The sequence below is a fragment of the Triticum aestivum genome, chromosome 7D (assembly GCF_018294505.1).
Source record: "Triticum aestivum cultivar Chinese Spring chromosome 7D, IWGSC CS RefSeq v2.1, whole genome shotgun sequence".
Lineage (NCBI taxonomy): Eukaryota > Viridiplantae > Streptophyta > Magnoliopsida > Poales > Poaceae > Triticum > Triticum aestivum.
The window spans coordinates 410,444,787-410,467,044 of NC_057814.1; the positions used below are offsets into that span (position 1 = coordinate 410,444,787).

General features: G+C 46.7%; 1 protein-coding gene across 1 annotated transcript in view; it reads right to left on the minus strand.

Moving 5' to 3' along the window:
- The window catches only part of LOC123165990 (TOM1-like protein 5), a 5,893-nt gene extending 4,701 nt beyond the window's left edge, over nt 1-1,192 (minus strand). The window contains exons 1-3 of the mRNA XM_044583752.1: nt 1,169-1,192; nt 521-1,076; nt 185-278 (exon numbers count right to left, since the gene is read on the minus strand). Coding sequence (XP_044439687.1) covers nt 185-278; nt 521-1,076; nt 1,169-1,192 — 674 coding nt within the window. The remainder of the gene's footprint in view (nt 1-184; nt 279-520; nt 1,077-1,168) is intronic.
- Nucleotides 1,193-22,258: the final 21,066 nt, after the last annotated feature.

Consider the following 22,258-nt stretch of genomic DNA (forward strand, 5'->3'; position numbering starts at 1 on the left):
GATCGGCCGCGACTGAATCGAGAAGCGTCCCTAGTGCATCGTCGCCGGCGGCGGTGGAGCCATGGCTGGGGGTGGCTCGCGCAGTGATCTCAGTGGGAAGGGAAGGGAGGGGAGGGGGAAGAGGGGTATGGAAGGTGAGGTTATTTGCAAATTTCAATGCAATTTCTCATTTTGCAGATTGCACCCTGTCTTTTCAGGTATCGGAGTTTCACCAGCGTTGTCACCATCGTCGTCCAAGGAAAACTTCGGAAAGGTAATCAAACCAATCAGCTTCATATCTTGTGTACGAAATTACAATTGAAAATGACAATGTTGTCTTACTTCCTTTGTTTTGGCTTATAATATTATTATTATTTTGACGGTGGAAAACAATTCCATTAACCACCGGGCTCAGCAACATCGCTGGCTACCAAATCTAAAACAAAACTTGGCATAAGTTTCCCCCAAACTAGTGAGGATTCAGCCGAACCAAAACCATACTTCGCCAAAGCATGAGCTGCGGCATTACAACTACGCTTACAGTGCATAAAATCATAACTTTCGAAAGCCGAAACACATAAACTCCTAGCTTCTCGGAAGAGGACCCCGATATCCGATAAATCTGCATCTCCCCGCTTAAGCGCGTAGACAAGCTGCTGGGAATCAGACTCTAGCAGCACCCTATGAATACCAATATCTGAAGACCCCTCAATGGCTGCAATGCATGCTAAAGCTTCAGCGTGTAGCGCACTTTTCACATGCTTCAATTTACCCGCACCGGCCGCAATTGTATCGCCTGTATTAGTTCTAACAACGTAGCCAAACGCCCCATCATTCTGCTGCTCATGGAACGCCGCATCAAAATTTATCTTCACAAAATTCTCAGGAGGACACCTCCAATTTTGAGCTGGCTCTCGATTTATAACGGTAGTTTCAGCTGCACTAGTAAATTCCCCGATGTGCTTAGGAATAAAGTAACATAACTCCTCCGTAGTTTTGGCATGTTCCCCTGCGTTTATCTTGTTGCGGGCTGTCCACCAGTCCCATAATAATACGTAGACAATATTTTTCTCCTCAGTTTTAAGCGAACAAATCGCCTCCAAAACAGCCCGAGCAGACCCATAATTTAGCAGTTGTAACCTCACGGCTTCTAGATTCAAAGCTCTCCATAGCCTCTTCACAAACTTACACTTGAGAAAGATGTGACCCCCATCTTCATCCAGCCTCGAGCAAACTGGACATCGAGTATCAAGGTCTACATGCTTCCTTTTAATATTCATACGCGTCGGCAAGCTATCATAAGCCAGGCTCCAAAGAAAAATGCGTACTTTTGCTGGCAATTAGATGGACCAAAGTTTCGTCCATTGTGATCTCCCCGCACTCGTTCCTACTGATAAAGTCTCAGTGGTTTCCGGCCATTTTCTTTCACACAAATTGGGCTATTGTTACGGATGATGTAGTCAAAGCGGTTAGGGATTTCTTTCACAATGGTGTCATGTCGGATTATGTCAATGATACTATTATTGTGCTCATCCCAAAAATCCTAACCCCGTGAAGCTCACTGATTTCAGGCCTATAAGTTTGTGCAACAAACAATACTAGGGACAAGCCTAGTAGTAGCGCGGGTTAAATAACTAGTAGTAACGCGGGTGCCCGCGCTACTGCTAGGCCACTACAGCTAACTTGTAGTAGTAGCGCGGGTCCACCCGCGCTACTACTACGTCTGTTAGTAGTAGCGTGGGTGCCACCCGCGCTACTACTATTAATTTAAAAAACAAAAAAATCCGATCTCGTGCGTGCTCTCAATGGCGGCAATGGTTCGATCCAGCGACGGCAGGGGTTGCTGGAGGTGCGGAAGGGCAGTGGCAGACTAGATCCAGCGACGGTTGTTGTAGAGGGCCCGAATCCATGGCCAAGCAAGGTGGCAGCGTGGGGCTCCTCTTCGCAGCCAAGGCAGCGAGCTCTTGGTCATCCATGGCGACGACCTGCACGGGTATGGACATGGGAGGGTCAGTCAAACCAGAGGGGGAGAGAGAGATAAAGAAAAACAAGGGAGAGAGAAAGGAGATGAAGGTCGCAGCGGGGTTGGTCGCCGGTGGTGAGGTGCTCCGGCGTGGTGGCATGGAGATGCGGGGAAGACCGGCGAGCTCCGAGACGCTAGCGGCGCGAGGCGGCGGCCTCTTTTGGCGCCATGGAGGAGGAGGCACGCATGGGCAGGAGGGCCATGTGAGAGCCTATGGAGAGAGAGGAGGAGGGAGAGTGACAGGGGAGAGGAAGGATTTGGGGGGAGATAGGGATTTCAGGGCTCATAAAAAAACATGTACTTAGTAGTAGCGTGGGTTTATACCCCTCGCTACTACTATGGCTTGTCCCGAGGGGCACGGTGGAGACCACTTAATAGTAGCGCGGGTTTATATCCCTCGCTACTACTATCAACTTAGTAGTAGCGCGGGGTTTATACCCCTCGCTACTACTAATTAGCAGCAGCGCGGCCCATATACCCCTCGCTACTGCTAAACATCTATCTATAAGGTATTTCCTAGTAGTGATACTTTCTCCGTCTCATAATATAAGAGCGTTTTTTATAACTATCTTCGGAACGTACTTCCTCTATTTTTTATAAGGCCGATAAATCTGTTGGAGCGCGCCTGGAATCTCACGTCTTCTTTTTGCGGATGATACACTTCTATTTTTTTTAAACAGAAGCGCTGCAGCACATGTAAAAAGTGTGCTTAACACATATGAGTTGGCTATGGGGCAATCTCTAAACCTAGCAAAGTGTTCAATTCTGTTTGCTAACTCTTGCTATATTGGCCAACAATCAGAGGCCAAATCTGAACTGTCGGTGGATAACTCACATTTTGAAGAGAACTACTTGGGCTTACCGACTCCAGATGGTCGTATGACTAAGGACAAGTTTCAAAATTGCAGTCCAAATTATCAAAACATATGATGTTGTGGGGTTGCCCATCTCAGGGTGGAAAGGAAACTCTCATTAAATCAATTGCACAATCTATTCCAGCGTATATAATGAGTATTTTCAAGCTACCCCTTGGTTTGTGTGATGATCTAAATGAGATGATTAGGAATTATTGGTGGGGATCACATCAAGGGAAAAGGAAGACCGAGGGGAAGTCATGGGAAAAGAAGATTAAACCAAAAGGTTTGGGCGGCATGGGATTCCGTGATTTTAGACTGTTCAATCAAGCTTTACTTGCGCGACAAGCCTGGCGTCTCATCACAAACCCTGAGAGCTTTTGTGCATGGCTGCTGAAAGACAAATACTACCCCAATGGGCGCCTCAAGGACATGGTGTTTGCTTCGAACCCGTCTTCATCGTGGCAAGGCATCGCCCATGGACTGGAACTAATGAAAAAGGGTCTACTGTGGCGGATTGGTAATGGGACACAAGTTCAGATTGGAGGGATAGGTGGATACTCAAGGGACCGGACTTTAACGTGATCTCACATAAAAGAAGATGCCGCCTCAAGTGGGTGTAAGACTTGATCGGCGTGAATGGTGCATGGAAGCAGGAAATGATCAGGCAGTACCTTCCCCTTGATGCTTCGGAGATCCTGAAACTGAAACTTCCTGCTGCAGATAGTGTGGACTTCATCGCCTCGGCGTGTGAGCCGTCAGGAAATTTCTCTGTTCGTAGTGCGTATAAACTGGCTTTTGATGAACTCTATCAGTAGTCTCAATCATCCTCCAGCAGCTCACCCAGGGGCGAGAGAGGGTATTGGAAGCAGATTTGGGGAAGCCTGGCACCACCCAAAGTTTGTCTTTTTGCTTGGCGCACTGCAAATAGTGCATTACCTACATGGGAACATAAGAAATGTGGTAAACCTAGAAGCTGATGATCACTGCCCTATTCGTGGAGAACGAAACCACCTTTCATGCCTTTCGTCGCTGCCCTCATGCGACTGCACTGTGGTGTGCAATGGAGGAGATCTAGCCTCTACCAACGGTTTTTGAGATTGGGAACACAAGACCCGAGTGGTTGCTTTACCTCATAGGTGATATGGCTAAACACTTGCGCCTACACTTGCTCATGTTCTATGGAGGATCTGGTTTGTTTGAAATAAGATCACCCATCATAAAGCAGAGCCTCCTATTGATGTCTCCAAACGCTTCTTATCAAGCTATGTGTAGTCTCTTCTAAACATACATTATGAGTCGCATCTTGATCCCATCAAAGGCAAAACCGGTGCTGGGAGAGATAACGAATCCAAAAAAGAGTGTGACTGATGTTCAAGAAGGGGCAGTTTGGGTAGTTCCGAAGGAGGGTTGGGTAAAACTAAATATGGATGGATCATTTCTCGCAGAGAATGACACTGCTGGAACTGGTATGATATTGCAGGATCACACAGGAGACATAATATTTTCTTTATGCAGATGTTTACACTACTGCTATGATGATCTGGATGCAGAGCTAATGGCCATAAAAGAAGGTTTGTCACTTGCCTTATAGTCGAGCAACCTACCCATCCACATTGAGTATGATTGTCTTGAAGCAATTAATCTGGTGAAGAAGGAGGGCTTAGACAGATCAAAATATGGATTCTTGGTGCATGATATTAGTATACTGATGGCATCTCGAAATACTTGTATTACCCATGTTCGACGAAACCACAATCATGTTAGTCATACTCTAGCAAATTATCGTAGAACTATTGGACGAACAACCGTGTGGCTTAGTGCTGGTCCGGACGGTATTGTCGAAATTTGTAAGTCTGATTGTAGCTTGGTTACGTGAGTAATAAAAGTCATTTCCCGCAAAAAATAAGTCTCAGTGGTATTTTTGGTAGAGTGATGAGATATGAGGTCAATTGCTTCGGTGTTCAGGCTATATGGGGTTTTTGGTTTGGAGCCCTAATTGTTCGACCAAAAAATTGATTGTTGACCAGGTTTGGAGTGGCATTTCGATGGGTTCAAATCACTGTAGTTGTGATTATTTTTATTTATTTATTTTGTATGTAAGACAAGCATTTATAACTGCCAAGGTTGGATACAACCCGTACGTTGGGGATGGCTGACCGGAGCTGTAAGAACTCCAACCCGCAATCCGAACAATCATAGAACCATAAACAGGGACTAACCCACACAAAATGGTCTGAACTATAGAGCACGAATTAGGGGGTATCAGAGGCTCCTTCTCGCGAATATGGATGAACTCATAAGAGCAAAGGTAGTAAGTATCTCTCGGATCTCTAGCGGTCTTGGTGCATAAGCAGTAGCTTAATGATTTGACAAAATGTTTCTAAAAGGATGGGGGAGATGTGTTTTATAGCAGGGACAACCCCCCTTAGCTAGATGTGAAAAGATTTCAAAAAATAATCAGGTTTGCATGGCTCCCTTGGGGTGAATAAGCAATTAACTTTGCAAGTTGTTGGAGAGCTACTCGAAAATTCGCAAAGCCTTGACAACCTGGACACTTTCCACAAGAATGGCTAGAACGTTTGACTCACAACTCCAAATGATGTGAGATTTTTTGCGCTGAAAAGGTAAATTTGATGCAGCTCCTGGTGATATACCCCTATGGCCCCGTCTCTCCTCCAAATGAGTACGACACAACAAAACACTAGGGGTAAAAACTGATGACATCAACTTCACTTGAAACTTGTTTTCTCCAACTCCATCTCTTCAAGAGCTCATAGATTGTTGGGTCTCTTCAATGTAATACCTGAGTTCAACCAACAACAATGGGAATGAAAGTGGAGCCATGTGTTCAAAATTATAGTAAGAACTTAGAGCATCTATAACCGGACTTGTCAAATCCGGCCCCTCAGACGCCCGTGGACGCGCCCAGGCGCGTCCGCGGGCACTGACGGAGCACCCCTCAAATAATGTGATCCACATCTGGACACCTCAATTATCATATCTCAAATCCATAGAAACTCATGCAACTACGTCGATGCACACACATCGTCCGACTACTCCATCACTACTACTAAACATGCCATCGGACTACCAAAATTTGGCATGTTTGGCTATGGTGGAGTTCATCCATGGCTGCCCTTGCCCTTGCCGTCCTTCTCGCGGAAGTACCGGTCGAAGACGCAGTACAGATTGAGCTGGATCTGCTCATCGCTGGAGCTGTCCTCGTCGTCCCTGTCCTCCTTCTCCTCCTTCGGTGGCAATCCGACCATGGCACGAACCGCTCGATTCTGCTCTTGGGCGAGGGCGCGTGTGTTCCTCCGCTGCCGTTTATTCACAATGCGAGCGCAGATGGCTTCCTCCTCTGCGGCCGCCCGTGCCACCGCATCAGCCTCCTCCTCCTCCGCTATTTCCGCAGCGATATGGGCCTCGGCGGCCCTTATCCTCTCCTTCCCACGACGGGCCACCCGTTCCCGGTGGGACTCATAGTCTGCCCGACCGGTGATGGGGAAGGAGAGGTGTTTCAGCTGCCGGGACTGCGGGGTCCAGCACCAGAGGACCCGAGCGCCCGGTGAGCCGACACTATGGCATCGCGGTAGACGAATCCGTCCGTCGGCCGGGCGATGTCCTCCCAGGAGCGGCGAAGTGCAATGCGGACTGCCATTGCCTCCTCCAACCCGCACGGGATGACACCCCAATCGAAAGATCCAGAGTGGTCGGGGTCCGATCCACTGCCTGTCATGCAGGAGAAGGCCAGAACTCGCCGGAGATGAGCTCGGGTAGCGGAAGGAGTGGAGGGGAGTGGAGTGAAGTGGCTAGGGTTTGCTCCGGCGAGCGAATCAGGACGAATATATGTAGGGTCAGGTGAGCCAGCATGGGCCAGGTCCAACATGGCGGGCGTGCCCAGGCACCCCCTGTCGGTGTCAAAACCGGTGGATCTCGGATAGGGGGTCCGAACTATGCGTCTAAGGTCGATGGTGACAGGAGACAGGGGACACAATGTTTACCCAGGTTCGGGCCCTCTCTATGGAGGTAATACCCTACTTCCTGCTTGATTGATCTTGATGAAAATGAGTGTTACAAGAGTTGATCTACCACGAGATCGTAATGGCTAAAACCCTAGAAGTCTAGCCTATATGACTATGATTGTGATTGTTCGGCTCTACGGGCCTAACCCTCCGGTTTATATGAAGGAAATATGCCATAGAGGCAATAATAAAGTTGTTATTTATATTTCCTTATATCATGATAAATGTTTATTATTCATGCTAGAATTGTATTAACCGGAAACTTAGTACATGTGTGAATACATAGACAAACAGAGTGTTACTAGTATGCCTCTACTTGACTAGCTCGTTGAATCAAAGATGGTTAAGTTTCCTAGCCATAGACATGAGTTGTCATTTGATTAACGGGATCACATCATTAGAGAATGATGTGATTGACTTGACCCATTCCGTAAGCTTAGCATTCAATCGTTTAGTATATTGCTATTGCTTTCTTCATGACTTATACATGTTCCTATGACTATGAGATTATGCAACTCCCGAATACCGGAGGAACACTTTGTGTGCTACCAAACGTCACAACGTAACTGGGTGATTATAAAGGTGCTCTACAGGTGTCTCCGATGGTACTTGTTGAGTTGGCGTAGATCAAGATTAGGATTTGTCACTCCGATTGTCGGAGAGGTATCTCTGGGCCCTCTCGGTAATGCACATCACTATAAGCCTTGTAAGCAATGCAACTAACGAGTTAGTTGCAGGATGATGTATTATGCAACGAGTAAAGAGACTTGCCGGTAACGAGATTGAACTAGGTATTGAGATACCGACGATCGAATCTCGGGCAAATAACATACCGATGACAAAGGGAACAACGTATGTTGTTATGCGGTTTGACCGATAAAGATCTTCGTAGAATATGTAGGAGCCAATATGAGCATCCAGGTTCCGGTATTGGTTATTGACCGGAGACGTGTCTCGGTCATGTCTACATAGTTCTCGAACCCGTAGGGTCCGCACGCTTAACATTCGGTGATGATCGGTATTATGAGTTTATGTGTTTTGATGTACCGAAGGTAGTTCGGAGTCCAGGATATGATCACGGACATGACGAGGAGTCTCGAAATGGTCGAGACATAAAGATCAATATATTGGAAGCCCATATTTGGACATCGGAATAGTTTCGGGTGAAATCGGGATTTTACCGGAGTACCGGGAGGTTACCGGAACCCCCCGGTAAGTGTATGGGCCTTATTTGAGGCCAGGGCAGGCCGCGCGCCCCCTCCCCCTCTGGTCCGAATTGGACTAGGAAGGGGGGCGGCGCCCCCCTTTCCTTCGTCCCTCTCTCCCCTTCCTTCTCTCCTAGTCCAACTAGGGAAGGGTGGGGATCCTACTCCCGGTGGGAGTAGGACTCCTCCAGGGCGCGCCATAGAGGGCCGTCCCTCCCCCCTCCTCCACTCCTCTATATACGGGGGAAGGGGCACCCCATAGACACACAAGTTGATCAGTTGATCTTTTTAGCCGTGTGCGGTGCCCCCGTCCACCATAATCCACCTCGGTCATATCGTAGCGGTGCTTAGGCGAAGCCCTGCGTCGGTAGCAACATCATCACCATCATCACGCCGTCGTGCTGACAGAACTCTCCTGCAAAGCTCTGCTGAATCGGAGTTCGTGGGACGTCATCGAGCTGAACGTGTGCTGAACTCGGAGGTGCCGTGCGTTCAATACTTGGATCGGTCGGATCGTGAAGACGTACGACTACATCATCCGCGTTGTCATAACGCTTCCGCTTTCGGTCTACGAGGGTACGTGGACAATACTCTCCCCTCTCGTTGCTATGCATCACCATGATCTTGCGTGTGCGTAGGATTTTTTTTGAAATTACTACGTTCCCCAACAGTGGCATCCGAGCCTGGTTTATGCATAGATGTTATATGCACGAGTAGAACACAAGTGAGTTGTGGGCGATACAAGTCATACTGCTTACCAGCATGTCATACTTTGATTCGGCGGTATTGTTGGATGAAGCGGCCCGGACCGACATTATGCGTACGCTTACGTGAGACTGGTTCTACCGACGTGCTTCGCACACAGGTGGCTGGCGGGTGTCAGTTTCTCCAACTTTAGTTGAATCGAGTGTGGCTACGCCCGGTCCTTGTGAAGGTTAAAACATCACATACTTGACGAAATATCGTTGTGGTTTTGATGCGCGGGTAAGAACGGTTCTTGCTCAGCCCGTAGCAGCCACGTAAAACTTGCAACAACAAAGTAGAGGACGTCTAACTTGTTTTTGCAGGGCATGCTGTGATGTGATATGGTCAAGACATGATGCTAAATTTTATTGTATGAGATGATCATGTTTTGTAACCGAGGTATCGGCAACTGGCAGGAGCCATATGGTTGTCGCTTTATTGTATGAAATGCAATCACCACGTAATTGCTTTACTTTATCACTAAGCAGTAGCGATAGTCGTAGAAGCAATAGTTGGTGAGACGACAACGATGCTATGATGGAGATCAAGGTGTCGCGCCGGTGACAATGGTGATCATGACGGTGCTTTGTAGATGCAGATCAAAGGCACAAGATGATGATGGAAATATCATATCACTTATATTGATTGCATGTGATGTTTATCTTTTATGCATCTTATTTTTCTTAGATCGACGGTAGCATTATAAGATGATCTCTCACTAAATTTCAAGGTACAAGTGTTCTCCCAGAGTATGCACCATTGCGAAAGTTCATCGTGCTGAGACACCACGTGATGATCAGGTGTGATAAGCTCTACGTTCACATACAACGGGTGCAAGCCAGTTTTGCACACGCAGAATACTCGGGTTAAACTTGACGAGCCTAGCATATGCAGATATGGCCTCGGAACACTGAGACTGAAAGGTCGAGCATGAATCATATAGTAGATATGATCAACATAGTAATGTTCACCATTGAAAACTACTCCATCTCACGTGATGATCGGACATGGTTTAGTTTGATATGGATCACGTGATCACTTAGATGATTAGAGGGATGTCTATCTAAGTGGGAGTTCTTAAGTAATTTGATTAATTGAACTTTAATTTATCATGAACTTAGTACCTGATAGTATTTTGCATGTCTATGTTGTTGTAGATAGATGGCCCTTGCTGTTGTTCCGTTGAATTTTAATGCGTTCCTTGAGAAAGCAAAGTTGAAAGATGATGGTAGCAATTACACGGACCGGGTCCGTAACTTGAGGATTATCCTCATTGCTGCATAGAAGAAATTACGTCCTGGAAGCACCGCTAGGTGCTAAACCCGCTGCAGGAGCAACGCCAGATGTTATGAATGTCTGGCAGAGCAAAGCTGATGACTACTCGATAGTTCAGTGTGCCTGATGTCTACTACACAACCTTCTTCTTGTAGACGTTGTTGGGCCTCCAAGCGCAGAGGTTTGTAGGACAGTAGCAAATTTCCCTCAAGTGGATGACCTAAGGTTTATCAATCCGTGGGAGGCGTAGGATGAAGATGGTCTCTCTCTCAAGCAACCCCACAACCAAATAACAAAGAGTCTCTTGTGTCCCCAACACACCCAATACAATGGTAAATTGTATAGGTGCACTAGTTCGGCGAAGAGATGGTGATACAAGTGCAATATGGATGATAGATATAGGTTTTTGTAATCTGAAAATATAAAAAACAGCAAGGTAACTAATGATAAAAGTGAGCGTAAACAGTATTGCAATGCTAGGAAACAAGGCCTAAGGTTCATACTTTCACTAGTGCAAGTTCTCTCAACAATAATAACATCATTGGATCATATAACTATCCCTCAACATGCAACAAAGAGTCACTCCAAAGTCACTAATAGCGGAGAACAAACGAAGAGATTATTGTAGGGTACGAAACCACCTCAAAGTTATTGTTTCTGATCGATCTATTCAAGAGTCCGTAGTAAAATAACACGAAGCTATTCTTTCCGTTCGATCTATCATAGAGTTCGTACTAGAATAACACCTTAAGACACAAATCAACCAAAACCCTAATGTCACCTAGATACTCAAATGTCACCTCAAGTATCCATGGGTATGATTATACGATATGCATCACACAATCTCAGATTCATCTATTCAAACCAACACAAAGTACTTCAAAGAGTGCCCCAAAGTTTCTACCGGAGAGTCAAGACGAAAACGTGTGCCAACCCCTATGCATAAGTTCACGAGGTCACGGAACCCGCAAGTTGATCACCAAAACATACATCAAGTGGATCACGTGATATCCCATTGTCATCACAGATAAGCACATGCAAGACATACATCAAGTGTTCTCAAATCCTTAAAGACTCAACCCGATAAGATAACTTCAAAGGGAAAAATCAATCCATTACAAGAAAGTAGAAGGGGAGAAACATCATAAGATCCAACTATAATAGCAAAGCTCGTGATACATCAAGATCGTGCTGAATCAAGAACACGAGAGAGAGAGAGAGATTAAACACATAACTACTGGTACATACCCTTAGCCCCGAGGGTGAACTACTCCCTCCTCGTCATGGAGAGCGCCAGGATGATGAAGATGGCCACCGGTGAGGGATCCCCCCTCCGGCAGGGTGCCGGAACAGGGTCCCGATTGGTTTTTCGTGGCTACAGAAGCTTGCGGCGGCGGAACTCCCGATTTATTATGCTCTTTGATTTTTTAGGGTATATGGACATATATAGGCGAAAGAAGTCGGTCAGGGGAGCCAAGAGGGGCCCACGAGGGTGGGGGCACGCCCAGGGGGTAGGGAGCGCCTCCCTGCCTCGTGGTTCCTCGAAGCTTCCCTGACGTCTACTCCAAGTCTCCTGGATTTCTTTCATTCCAAAAATAACTCTCCCGAAGGTTTCATTCCGTTTGGACGATATTCCTTTTCTTCGAAACACTGAAATAGGCAAGAAAACAACAATTTGGGCTGGGCCTCCGGTTAATAGGTTAGTCCCAAAAATAATATAGAAGTGTTTAGTAAAGCCCATAAACATCCAAAACAGATAATATAATAGCATGAATACTTCATAAATTATAGATACGTTGGAGACGTATCAGTGCCATGCTTTACGGCTTAGAACCGAGACTTCAATGACGTTTTGAACGTCATGGAGCATATGAGATGTTCCAGGAGTTGAAGTTAATAAATGACCAGATTGAGAGATATGAAGTCTCCAATAAGTTCTACAACTGCAAGATGGAGGAGAATAGTTCTGTCAGTGAGCATATACTCAAAATGTCTGGGTATAACAATCACTTGATTCAACTAGGAGTTAATCTTTTGGATGATAGTGTCATTGACAGAATTCTTCAATCACTGCCACCAAGCTACAAGAGCTTCATGATGAACTATAATATGCAAGGGATGGATAAGACAATTCCCGAGCTCTTCGCGATGCTAAAGGCTGCGGAGGTAGAAATCAAGAAGGAGCATCAAGTGTTGATGGTCAACAAGACCACCAGTTTCAAGAAAAAGGGTAAAGGGAAGAAGGGGAGCTTCAAGAAGAATGGCAAGCAAGTTGCTGCTCAAGTGAAGAAGCCCAAGTCTGGACCTAAGCCTGAGACTGAGTGCTTCTACTGCAAAGGGACTGGTCACTGGAAGCAGAACTGCCCCAAGTATTGGCGGAAAAGAAGGATGGCAAGGTGAACAAAGGTATATGTGATATACATGTTATTGATGTGTACCTTACTAATTCTCGCAGTAGCACCTAGGTATTTGATACTGGTTCTATTGCTAATATTTGCAACTCGAAACAGGGACTACGGATTAAGCAAAGGTTGGCTAAGGACGAGGTGACAATGCGCGTGGGAAATGGTTCCAAAGTCGATGTGATCGCGGTCGGCACGCTACCTCTACATCTACCTTCGGGGTTAGTTTTAGACCTGAATAATTGTTATTTGGTGCCAGCGTTGAGCATGAACATTATATCTGGATCTTGTTTGATGCGAGACGGTTATTCATTTAAATCAGAGAATAATGGTTGTTCTATTTATATGAGTAATATCTTTTATGGTCATTCACCCTTGAAGAGGGGTCTATTTATATTGAATCTCGATAGTAGTGATACACATATTCATAATATTGAAACCAAAAGATGCAGAGTTGATAATGATAGTGCAACTTATTTGTGGCACTACCGTTTGGGTCATATTGGTGTAAAGCGCACGAAGAAACTCCATTCCGATGGACTTTTGGAATCACTTGATTATGAATCACTTGGTGCTTGCGAACCATGCCTCATGGGCAAGATGACTAAAACGCCATTCTCCAGAACAATGGAGCGAGCAACAGATTTGTTGGAAATCATACATACTGATGTATGTGGTCCGATGAATATTGAGGCTCGCGGCGGGTATCGTTATTTTCTCACCTTCACACATGATTTGAGCAGATATGGGTATATCTACTTGATGAAACATAAGTCTGAAACATTTGAAAAGTTCAAAGAATTTCAGAGTGAAGTGGAAAATCATCATAACAAGAAAATAAAGTTTCTGCGATCTGACCGTGGAGGAGAATATTTGAGTTATGAGTTTGGTCTTCATTTGAAAAAATGCGTAATATTTTCGCAACTCACGCCACCCGGAACACCACAGCGTAATGGTGTGTCCGAATGCCGTAATCGTACTTTACTAGATATGGTGCGATCTATGATGTCTCTTACTGATTTACCGCTATCGTTTTGGGGTTATGCTTTAGAGACAGCTGCATTCACATTAAATAGGGCACCATCTAAATCCGTTGAGACGACGCCTTATGAATTGTGGTTTGGCAAGAAACCAAAGTTGTCGTTTCTTAAAATTTGGGGATGCGATGCTTATGTGAAAAAGCTTCAACCTGATAAGCTCGAACCCAAATCGGAGAAATGTGTCTTCATAGGATACCCAAAGGAGACTGTTGGGTACACCTTCTATCACAGATCCGAAGGCAAGACATTCATTGCTAAGAATGGATCCTTTCTAGAGAAGGAGTTTCTCTCGAAAGAAGTGAGTGGGAGGAAAGTAGAACTTGATGAGGTAACTATACCTGCTCCCTTATTGGAAAGTAGTTCATCACAGAAATCTATTCCTGTGACTCCTACACCAAGTAGCGAGGAAGCTAATGATGACGATCATGTAACTTCAGATCAAGTTACTACCGAACCTCGTAGGTCAACCAGAGTAAGATCCGCACCAGAGTGGTACGGTAATCATGTTCTGGAGGTCATGTTACTTGACCGTGACGAACCTACGAACTATGAGGAAGCGATGATGAGCCCAGATTCCGCGAAATGGCTCAAGGCCATGAAATCTGAGATGGGATCCATGTATGAGAACAAAGTGTGGACTTTGGTTGCCTTGCCCGATGATCGGCAAGCCATCGAGAATAAATGGATCTTCAAAAAGAAGACTGACGCTGACAGTAATGTTACTGTCTACAAAGCTCGACTTGTTGCAAAAGGTTTTCGACAAGTTCAAGGAGTTGACTACGATGAGACCTTCTCACCCGTAGCGATGCTTAAGTCCGTCCGAATTATGTTAGCAATTGCCGCATTTTATGATTATGAAATTTGGCAAATGGATGTAAAGACTGCATTCCTGAATGGATTTCTGGAAGAAGAGTTGTACATGATGCAATCTGAAGGTTTTATCGATCCAAAGGATGCTAACAAAGTGTGAAAGCTCCAGCGATCCATCTATGGACTGGTGCAAGCATCACGGAGTTGGAATAAATGTTTTGATAGTGTGATCAAAGCATATGGTTTTATACAGACTTTTGGAGAAGCTTGTATTTACAAGAAGGTGAGTGGGAGCTCTATAGCATTTCTAATATTATATGTGGATGACATATTGTTGATTGGAAATGATATAGAATTTTGGATAGCATAAAAGGATACTTGAACAAGAGTTTTTCAATGAAAGACCTCGGTGAAGCTGCTTATATATTGGGCATCAAGATCTATAGAGATAGATCAAGACGCTCAATTGGACTTTCACAATGCACATACCTTGATAAAGTTTTGAAGAAGTTCTAAATGGATCAAGCAAAGAAAGGGTTCTTGCCTGTATTACAAGGTGTGAAGTTGAGTCAGACTCAATGCCCGACCACTGTAGAAGATAGAGAGAAAATGAAAGATGTTCCCTGTGCTTCAGCCATAGGCTCTATCATGTATGCAATGCTGTGTACCAGAGTGCCTTTCTATTAGTTTAGCAGGGAGGTACCAAAGTAATCCAGGAGTGGATCACTGGACAGCGGTCAAGAACATACTGAAATACCTGAAAAGTACTAAGGATATGTTTCTCGTTTATGGAGGTGACAAAGAGCTCGTCGTAAATGGTTACGTCTATGCAAGCTTTGACACTGATCCGGATGACTCTAAGTCACAAACCGGATACGTATTTATATTGAATGGTGGAGCTGCCAGTTGGTGCAGTTCTAAGCAAAGCGCCGTGGCGGGATCTACATGTGAAGCGGAGTACATAGCTGCTTCAGAAGTAGCAAATGAAGGAGTCTGGATGAAGGAGTTCATATCCGATCTAGGTGTCATACCTAGTGCATCGGGTCCAATGAAAATCTTTTGTGACAATACTGGTGCAATTGCCTTGGCAAAGGAATCCCGATTTCACAAGAGAACCAAGCACATCAAGAGACGCTTCAATTCCATCCGCGACCAAGTCAAGGAGGGAGACATAGAGATTTGCAAGATACATACGGATCTGAATGTTGCAGACCTGTTGACTAAGCCTCTCTCACGAGCAAAACATGATCAGCACCAAGACTCCATGGGTGTTAGAATCATTACCGTGTAATCTAGATTATTGACTCTAGTGCAAGTGGGAGACTGAAGGAAATATGCCCTAGAGGCAATAATAAAGTTGTTATTTATATTTCCTTATATCATGATAAATGTTTATTATTCATGCTAGAATTGTATTAACCGGATACTTAGTACATGTGTGAATACATAGACAAACAGAGTGTTACTAGTATGCCTCTACTTGACTAGCTCGTTGAATCAAAGATGGTTAAGTTTCCTAGCCATATACATGAGTTGTCATTTGATTAACGGGATCACATCATTAGAGAATCATGTGATTGACTTGACCCATTCCGTTAGCTTAGCATTCGATCGTTTAGTATACTGCTATTGCTTTCTTCATGACTTATACATGTTCCTATGACTATGAGATTATGCAACTCCTGAATACCGGACGAACACTTTGTGTGCTACCAAACATCACAATGTAACTAGGTGATTATAAAGGTGCTCTACAGGTTTCTCCGATGGTACTTGTTGAGTTGGCGTAGATCAAGATTAGGAATTGTCACTCCGATTGTCGGAGAGGTATCTCTGGGCCCTCTCGGTAATGCACATCACTATAAGCCTTGTAAGCAATGCAACTAACGAGTTAGTTGCAGGATGATGTATTACGGAACGAGTAAAGAGACTTGCCAGTAACGAGATTGAACTAGGTATTGAGATACCGACGATCGAATCTCGGGCAAGTAACATACCGATGACAAAGGGAATAACGTATGTTGTTATGCGGTTTGACCGATAAAGATCTTCATAGAATATGTAGGAGACAATATGAGCATCCAGGTTCCGCTATTGGTTATTGACCGCAGACGTGTCTCGGTCATGTCTACATAGTTCTCGAACCCGTAGGGTCCGCACGCTTAACGTTCGGTGATGATCGGTATTATGAGTTTATGTGTTTTGATGTACCGAAGGTAGTTCGGAGTCCCGGATATGATCACGGACATGACGAGGAGTCTCGAAATGGTCGAGACATAAAGATTGATATATTGGAAGCCCATATTTGGACATCGGAATAGTTCCGGGTGAAATCCGGATTTTACCGGAGTAACGGGAGGTTACCGGAACCCCCTGGTAAGTGTATGGGCCTTATTGGGCCATAGTGGAGAGAGAGAGGAGGCCAGGGCAGGCCGCGCGCCCCCTCCCCCTCTGGTCCGAATTGGAGTAGGAAGGGGGGGGCGCCCCCCCTTTCCTTCCTCCCTCTCTCCCCCTTCCTTCTCTCCTAGTCCAACTAGGGAAGGGGGGAATCCTACCCCTGGTGGGAGTAGGACTCCTCCAGGGCGCGCCATAGAGGGCCGACCCTCCCCCCTCCTCCACTCCTTTATATACGGGGGAAGGGGGCACCCCATAGACACACAAGTTGATCAGTTGATCTTTTTAGACGTGTGCGGTGCCCCCCTCCACCATAATCCACCTCGGTCATATCGTAGCAGTGCTTAGGCGAAGCCTTGCGTCGGTAGCAACATCATCACCGTCATCACACCGTCGTGCTGACGGAACTCTCCCGCAAAGCTCTGCTAGATCGAAGTTCGTGGGACGTCATCGAGCTGAACGTGTGCTGAACTCGGAGGTGCCGTGCGTTCGGTACTTGGATCGGTCAGATCGTGAAGACATACGACTACATCATCCGCGTTGTCATAACGCTTCCGCTTTCGGTCTACGAGGGTACGTGGATAATACTCTCCCCTCTCGTTGCTATGCATCACCATGATCTTGCGTGTGCGTAGGATTTTTTTTGAAATTACTACGTTCCCCAACATTATATAGGCACCGGAGGGATCTAGGGTTACATAAAGTCGGTTACAGAGAAAGGAATCTTCATATATGGTCGCCAAGCTTGCCTTCCACGCCAAGGAGAGTCCCATCCGGACATGGGAGAAAGTCTTCGGTCTTCGTATCTTCACAGACCATCAGTCCGGCCCATGTCTAACAGGTCGGACGCCCGAGGACCCCTTGATCCAGGACTCCCTCAGTAGCCCCTGAACCAGGCTTCAATGACGAGGTGTCTGGTGCGCAGATTGTCTTCGGCATTGCAAGGCGGGTTCCTTCTCTGAATACTCCAACTCAATCTTCGGACGCAACGAACGTGTCCGGATCTGCAACAGAAGTACCACACACAACCACAGAGAGTATAATATTCCACGAGTCCAATCTGCTGACAACTTTTTGTAATCTGACATCACGTCTGTTCGGTCATTATTTAGAACCATTTTCGTCCGCCGTTCCACGTTTCGAGACGCGGTTTTCATTGGCACGTCTTGTCGAAGCAGAGATCGTGTCCCCTTATTGCGAGATTCTCATCAATACGAGCGTGGGTAACCCAACCATCCAACGGCATGATTCCTTAGGAATAGGCAGGTTTCCGGGTTTATGAGGAGGCGTTTGATATCCATCGCCTTTATAAAGGAGCTAAGGGCCGTCTCTTTCTTTTACGCCAAGCCCTTGCAACCTCGAGTTCCAGCACCCAAGGTTCGACTTCATTGCTTCCAGCTTCCCAATCATGTCCGAACCCAGCCCACAGGGCCGATGGGTGGCTTCCTCTGTTATAGAGGAGGACATTGCGAAGCTCCGGGCGGCCAGATACCTGACCGCGGAGATCCCTCATAGGCTTCCTGCTCAAGGACAGTTTACTCCGACTCCCAGATCCGGCGAGAGGGTCGTATTTATCTCTCACTTCCTCCAAGGGCTAGGATTCGCCCTTCATCCCTTCGTCTGGGGGCTTATGTTTTATTACAGACTAGATTTTCACGATCTAGCCCCAGATTCTTTCCTCCACGTCTCAGCGTTTATCATCATGTGCGAGGCTTTCCTCTGTATTCCCCCACACTTCGGCTTATGGCTCAAGACCTTTAGTGTGAAGCCGAAGGTAGTCGATGGGAAACAGATGGAGTGCGGCGGTGCCATAGTGAGCAAGCTTACCCATACTTTCTGGCCAAAAGGCTCTTTCACCGAAACTTCCAACCTATGGCAGTGGGAGTGGTTTTACATCACGGAACCCCGCGGTACCAAGTGGGAAGCTATACCTGCGTTCCGTCCTGGCCCTCCGTTACAGCTTGCATCATGGATTAATAAGGGGCTGGACTGGGGATCAATTGACGAAGTGCAGACTCTACAGAGCCGCATCCGAAGCCTCCTTGAGAAGGACATCGATCTCGTCAACGTAATTCAAGTAATGCTAGTCCGCCGGGCCTTGCCGTGCCAGTGACGGCCTCTCAGTATGTGGGAGTTTAATCCGGAAGGACCACGGACCCTCCAACACTTCTTCGGCACTACGCACAAAGGAATGTGGAAGTTGTTTTTCAAGAAACGAAAATAGTGGCCGGACACCACCGAGGACATCGGCCTCGACTGCAACCATCCGGATACCTCGGTAAGCGCTCGACGCCCGAACAATTTTTAGTCAGGTATGCCATAATACGATACTGAGCAAACTATCTTCTTCCAGGGCTGGATAAAGAAAGCGGAGCGAATTAGGAGTTCGGCCCCCCTTCCCGAAGACTCAGCAAATCCCGTGCTAACAAGGATGCTGGCCCCGGCACCGTACAAGGTGCACATGGAGGAGGACAAGGCGGAGAGCGGGAAGACCAAAGGTGGCCTCCATTCCGAAGGTAAGTTAGACACTGTGTCCGGGGAGATCAAAGTTCCCCCATCCGAAGAGAAAAGCGAATGAGAAGCCAATATCCCTTCTCCCTGTGGTAAGAAAAGGGCCGCCTTCGAAGATTGGGAGGAAAAGGCTCCTAAGCGAGGCAAGATGCCCCTGTCGGGCGGCTCGGGTTTGGAGGACGATGTCGTCGCATAGTTCCACAGTGAGGACAAGCCCTTAGCCAAATCGTAAGTGAACAAGGGTATTCTAAACATATCCCGTTCTTTTCCCGTTACAAAGGTAACATCTGGAACATATGTTTTTGTAACTTGGCACACAGTCTTCTTCCACAATCCTCTTCCTCGGGGGATCTTCTCCCAGAGATGATGGAAAGCGAAACGCCTCCACCGGCCTCCTCGCCCAATAGGGCGGACGACTTTGAGGTGTCGTCCCGGAGGGTCTCTCCTGATTAACAAGTGGTGCGAGGGATGATGAAGCCATTACCCGAAGGTGACACTCCAGATGCCCAAGGTTCGGGGGCCAACAATAAAGGCCCCGGATTATCCGGTTTACAGCCGGAGGCGGCTCAAGGGACGAATAAATGGATCCCTTCGAAAGAACGCCGTACTCATACAGCGGTTCCCGGAGATCAAGAAGCGTCGTATACCTTGACGAACATGCTGCAACAAGCGTCCGTCTCGGAGGAACATCGTACCTTGATGGGTACGGTGGTTGAAAGAGTTCTGTCTGTGAAAAGCAGATTGAATGAAGCCTTCACGAGCCTGCTAAGAGGCTTCGAGGTTTGTAATGTAATGTTTTTGATTGTGCTTTATTCGCAAAATGCACCTGTGTATAGATAGTAGCCCCTGAGACTCTGATTGGCTTCCCAAGGGAGGCGATTAGAGGATCAAAAAGATATGCCCAGGAAATAATCTGACTAATTGGAACAGAAGTTGTTACCTCCCTGGCTTCTGCCCGAACTACAGAGGTTGCAGATCTGCAGCGGAAGATTGACGAGGCAGATGATGACATCACGCTTATCAACAGGCGGCTTGACGAGGCGCAAGGTATGTTTTTAGGGCAGTCATTATATGCACGTGCTTAGATTATAAGCATGACGCTAAGAATTGTATACTGAGATATGTATGTCTGCAGATGGCGCCGCCGCAGTTGAGATCCTTCGGGCTGAGCTAGCCCGGGCCAAGGAGCAGGCCCGGATTAGTAATGCGGCCGCCGAAAAGGCATCTGCCGAGTTAAAGGCCGAATAGGCTGCTCGGCACCAATACGAGGAGAGAATATCCACGATGGCGCGTGAGCTAAAGGATGCCTATAGCCAATGCAAATTCCTCGAGAAGGATAATAAAGCCAAAATGGCTGACCTTGACAAGGCCTTACGAGAGGCGAAAGAAGCGCGGTCCGAATCTAGAGCGGCCCGGGAGGAGGTCCGGCAAGCTAGGGAGATCGCGGCTGGTAAGCCCTTTTTATTACAAACTAAGTTTGGCGATCCGAATTATGCCCCTCTTAATCAACTATGGAGTTCTCCAGACGCGTTGTTGGATTTGCCAAAGAGTGCTTCCGATGCGGCGCAATTTTACCAAGCGCAAGAAGGGTATGTAACGGAGAAGATTTTCTGGTCACAATTCGGTGCGTCAAAGCGCCCGCTGTTGCTGAACGAACAGATGGCCCAATGGGCCGAGCTCCACAGATTATCCGATTCTGCCATGAAGGACGTCATGGTCGGGTTGTGGCCGACCGAGCCAATTCTGGATAGTTATTTTGGTTTGGTGCAGCGACTTGCTGATGCGGTGCCGCGTATCGACGCCGTTAAGCAGTCGACGTGCATTGAGGGTGCACGGATGGCCTTTGCCCGTGTCAAGACATACTGGGCGAAGATGAAGGCCACCGATGTTGCAGTGAAGAGTCCACCCAAGCGCAAGGACTATCATGCACCGGAGCATTATTTCAAGGATGTCTTAGAGGGTGCCCGCTTGATAGAGGGTCAATGCTCGAAAAACATGATATTCGAGTGAAATGTATGGAAATTGTAAGAGACAATATTATGCTAAGGCTAGTTTATTTTTAGTTTCGCCTAAAACTTTTGTTCCTCCTATGCGGCCGTTTTTGTATAATCTGAAAGTTTTCCAGTCGTCGGCTTCAGCCCCCTCGTGTAAAGCACGGGGGTGTCCGGAAAAGCATTTGAGCACTCTTAACCCAACGTCTTGGTCCATGAAGGAGGTGTCAATGCGGCAAACTAGGCAATCGGACTATAGGGCCTTAACACTTTCACTTAGCCATAGGAGTTTTATGGTGGGTCCACAATTGATTTCTTCTGATCGTGGAAGCATCTTCACCTCTAAGTTCTGGGACTCCTTCCAGAAGGCCATGGGCACAAACATTCGCTTCAGCACAGCTTTCCATCCTCAAACTAGTGGCCAAGTCGAGCGAGTCAATCAAATTCTTGAAGATATGCTCAGGGCTTGTGTGATTTCCTTTGGCATGAAATGGGAAGATTGTCTTCCATATGCTGAATTATCCTACAACAACAGCTTCCAAGCAAGTTCGGGCAAGGCCCCATTCGAGATTCTCTATGGCAGAAAGTGCCGTACTCCTCTCAATTGGTCAGAGACTGGTGAACGCCAGCTTCTTGGCAATGACTTAATCACTGAAGCTGAAGAAATGTGTAAAGTCATCCGTGATAATCTCAAAGCCGCGCAATCGCGCCAGATGAGCTACTATGATAGTAAGCATCGTGATTTGGCTTTCGAGATCGGAGACCATGTCTACCTCCGCGTCTCTCCAATGAAAGGCATTCGTCGCTTCGGTATCAAAGGGAAGCTTGCCCCTAGATACGTGGGTCCTTTCAAGATCATTGGCAAAAGAGGCGACCTCGCCTATCAACTTGAGCTTCCTTCCAACTTCGCGAACGTGCACGATGTGTTCCACGTGTCACAGCTCCGCAAGTGCTTCAAGGCGCCTGAGCGCACTATCGACTTCGAAGAGATTGACCTCCAAG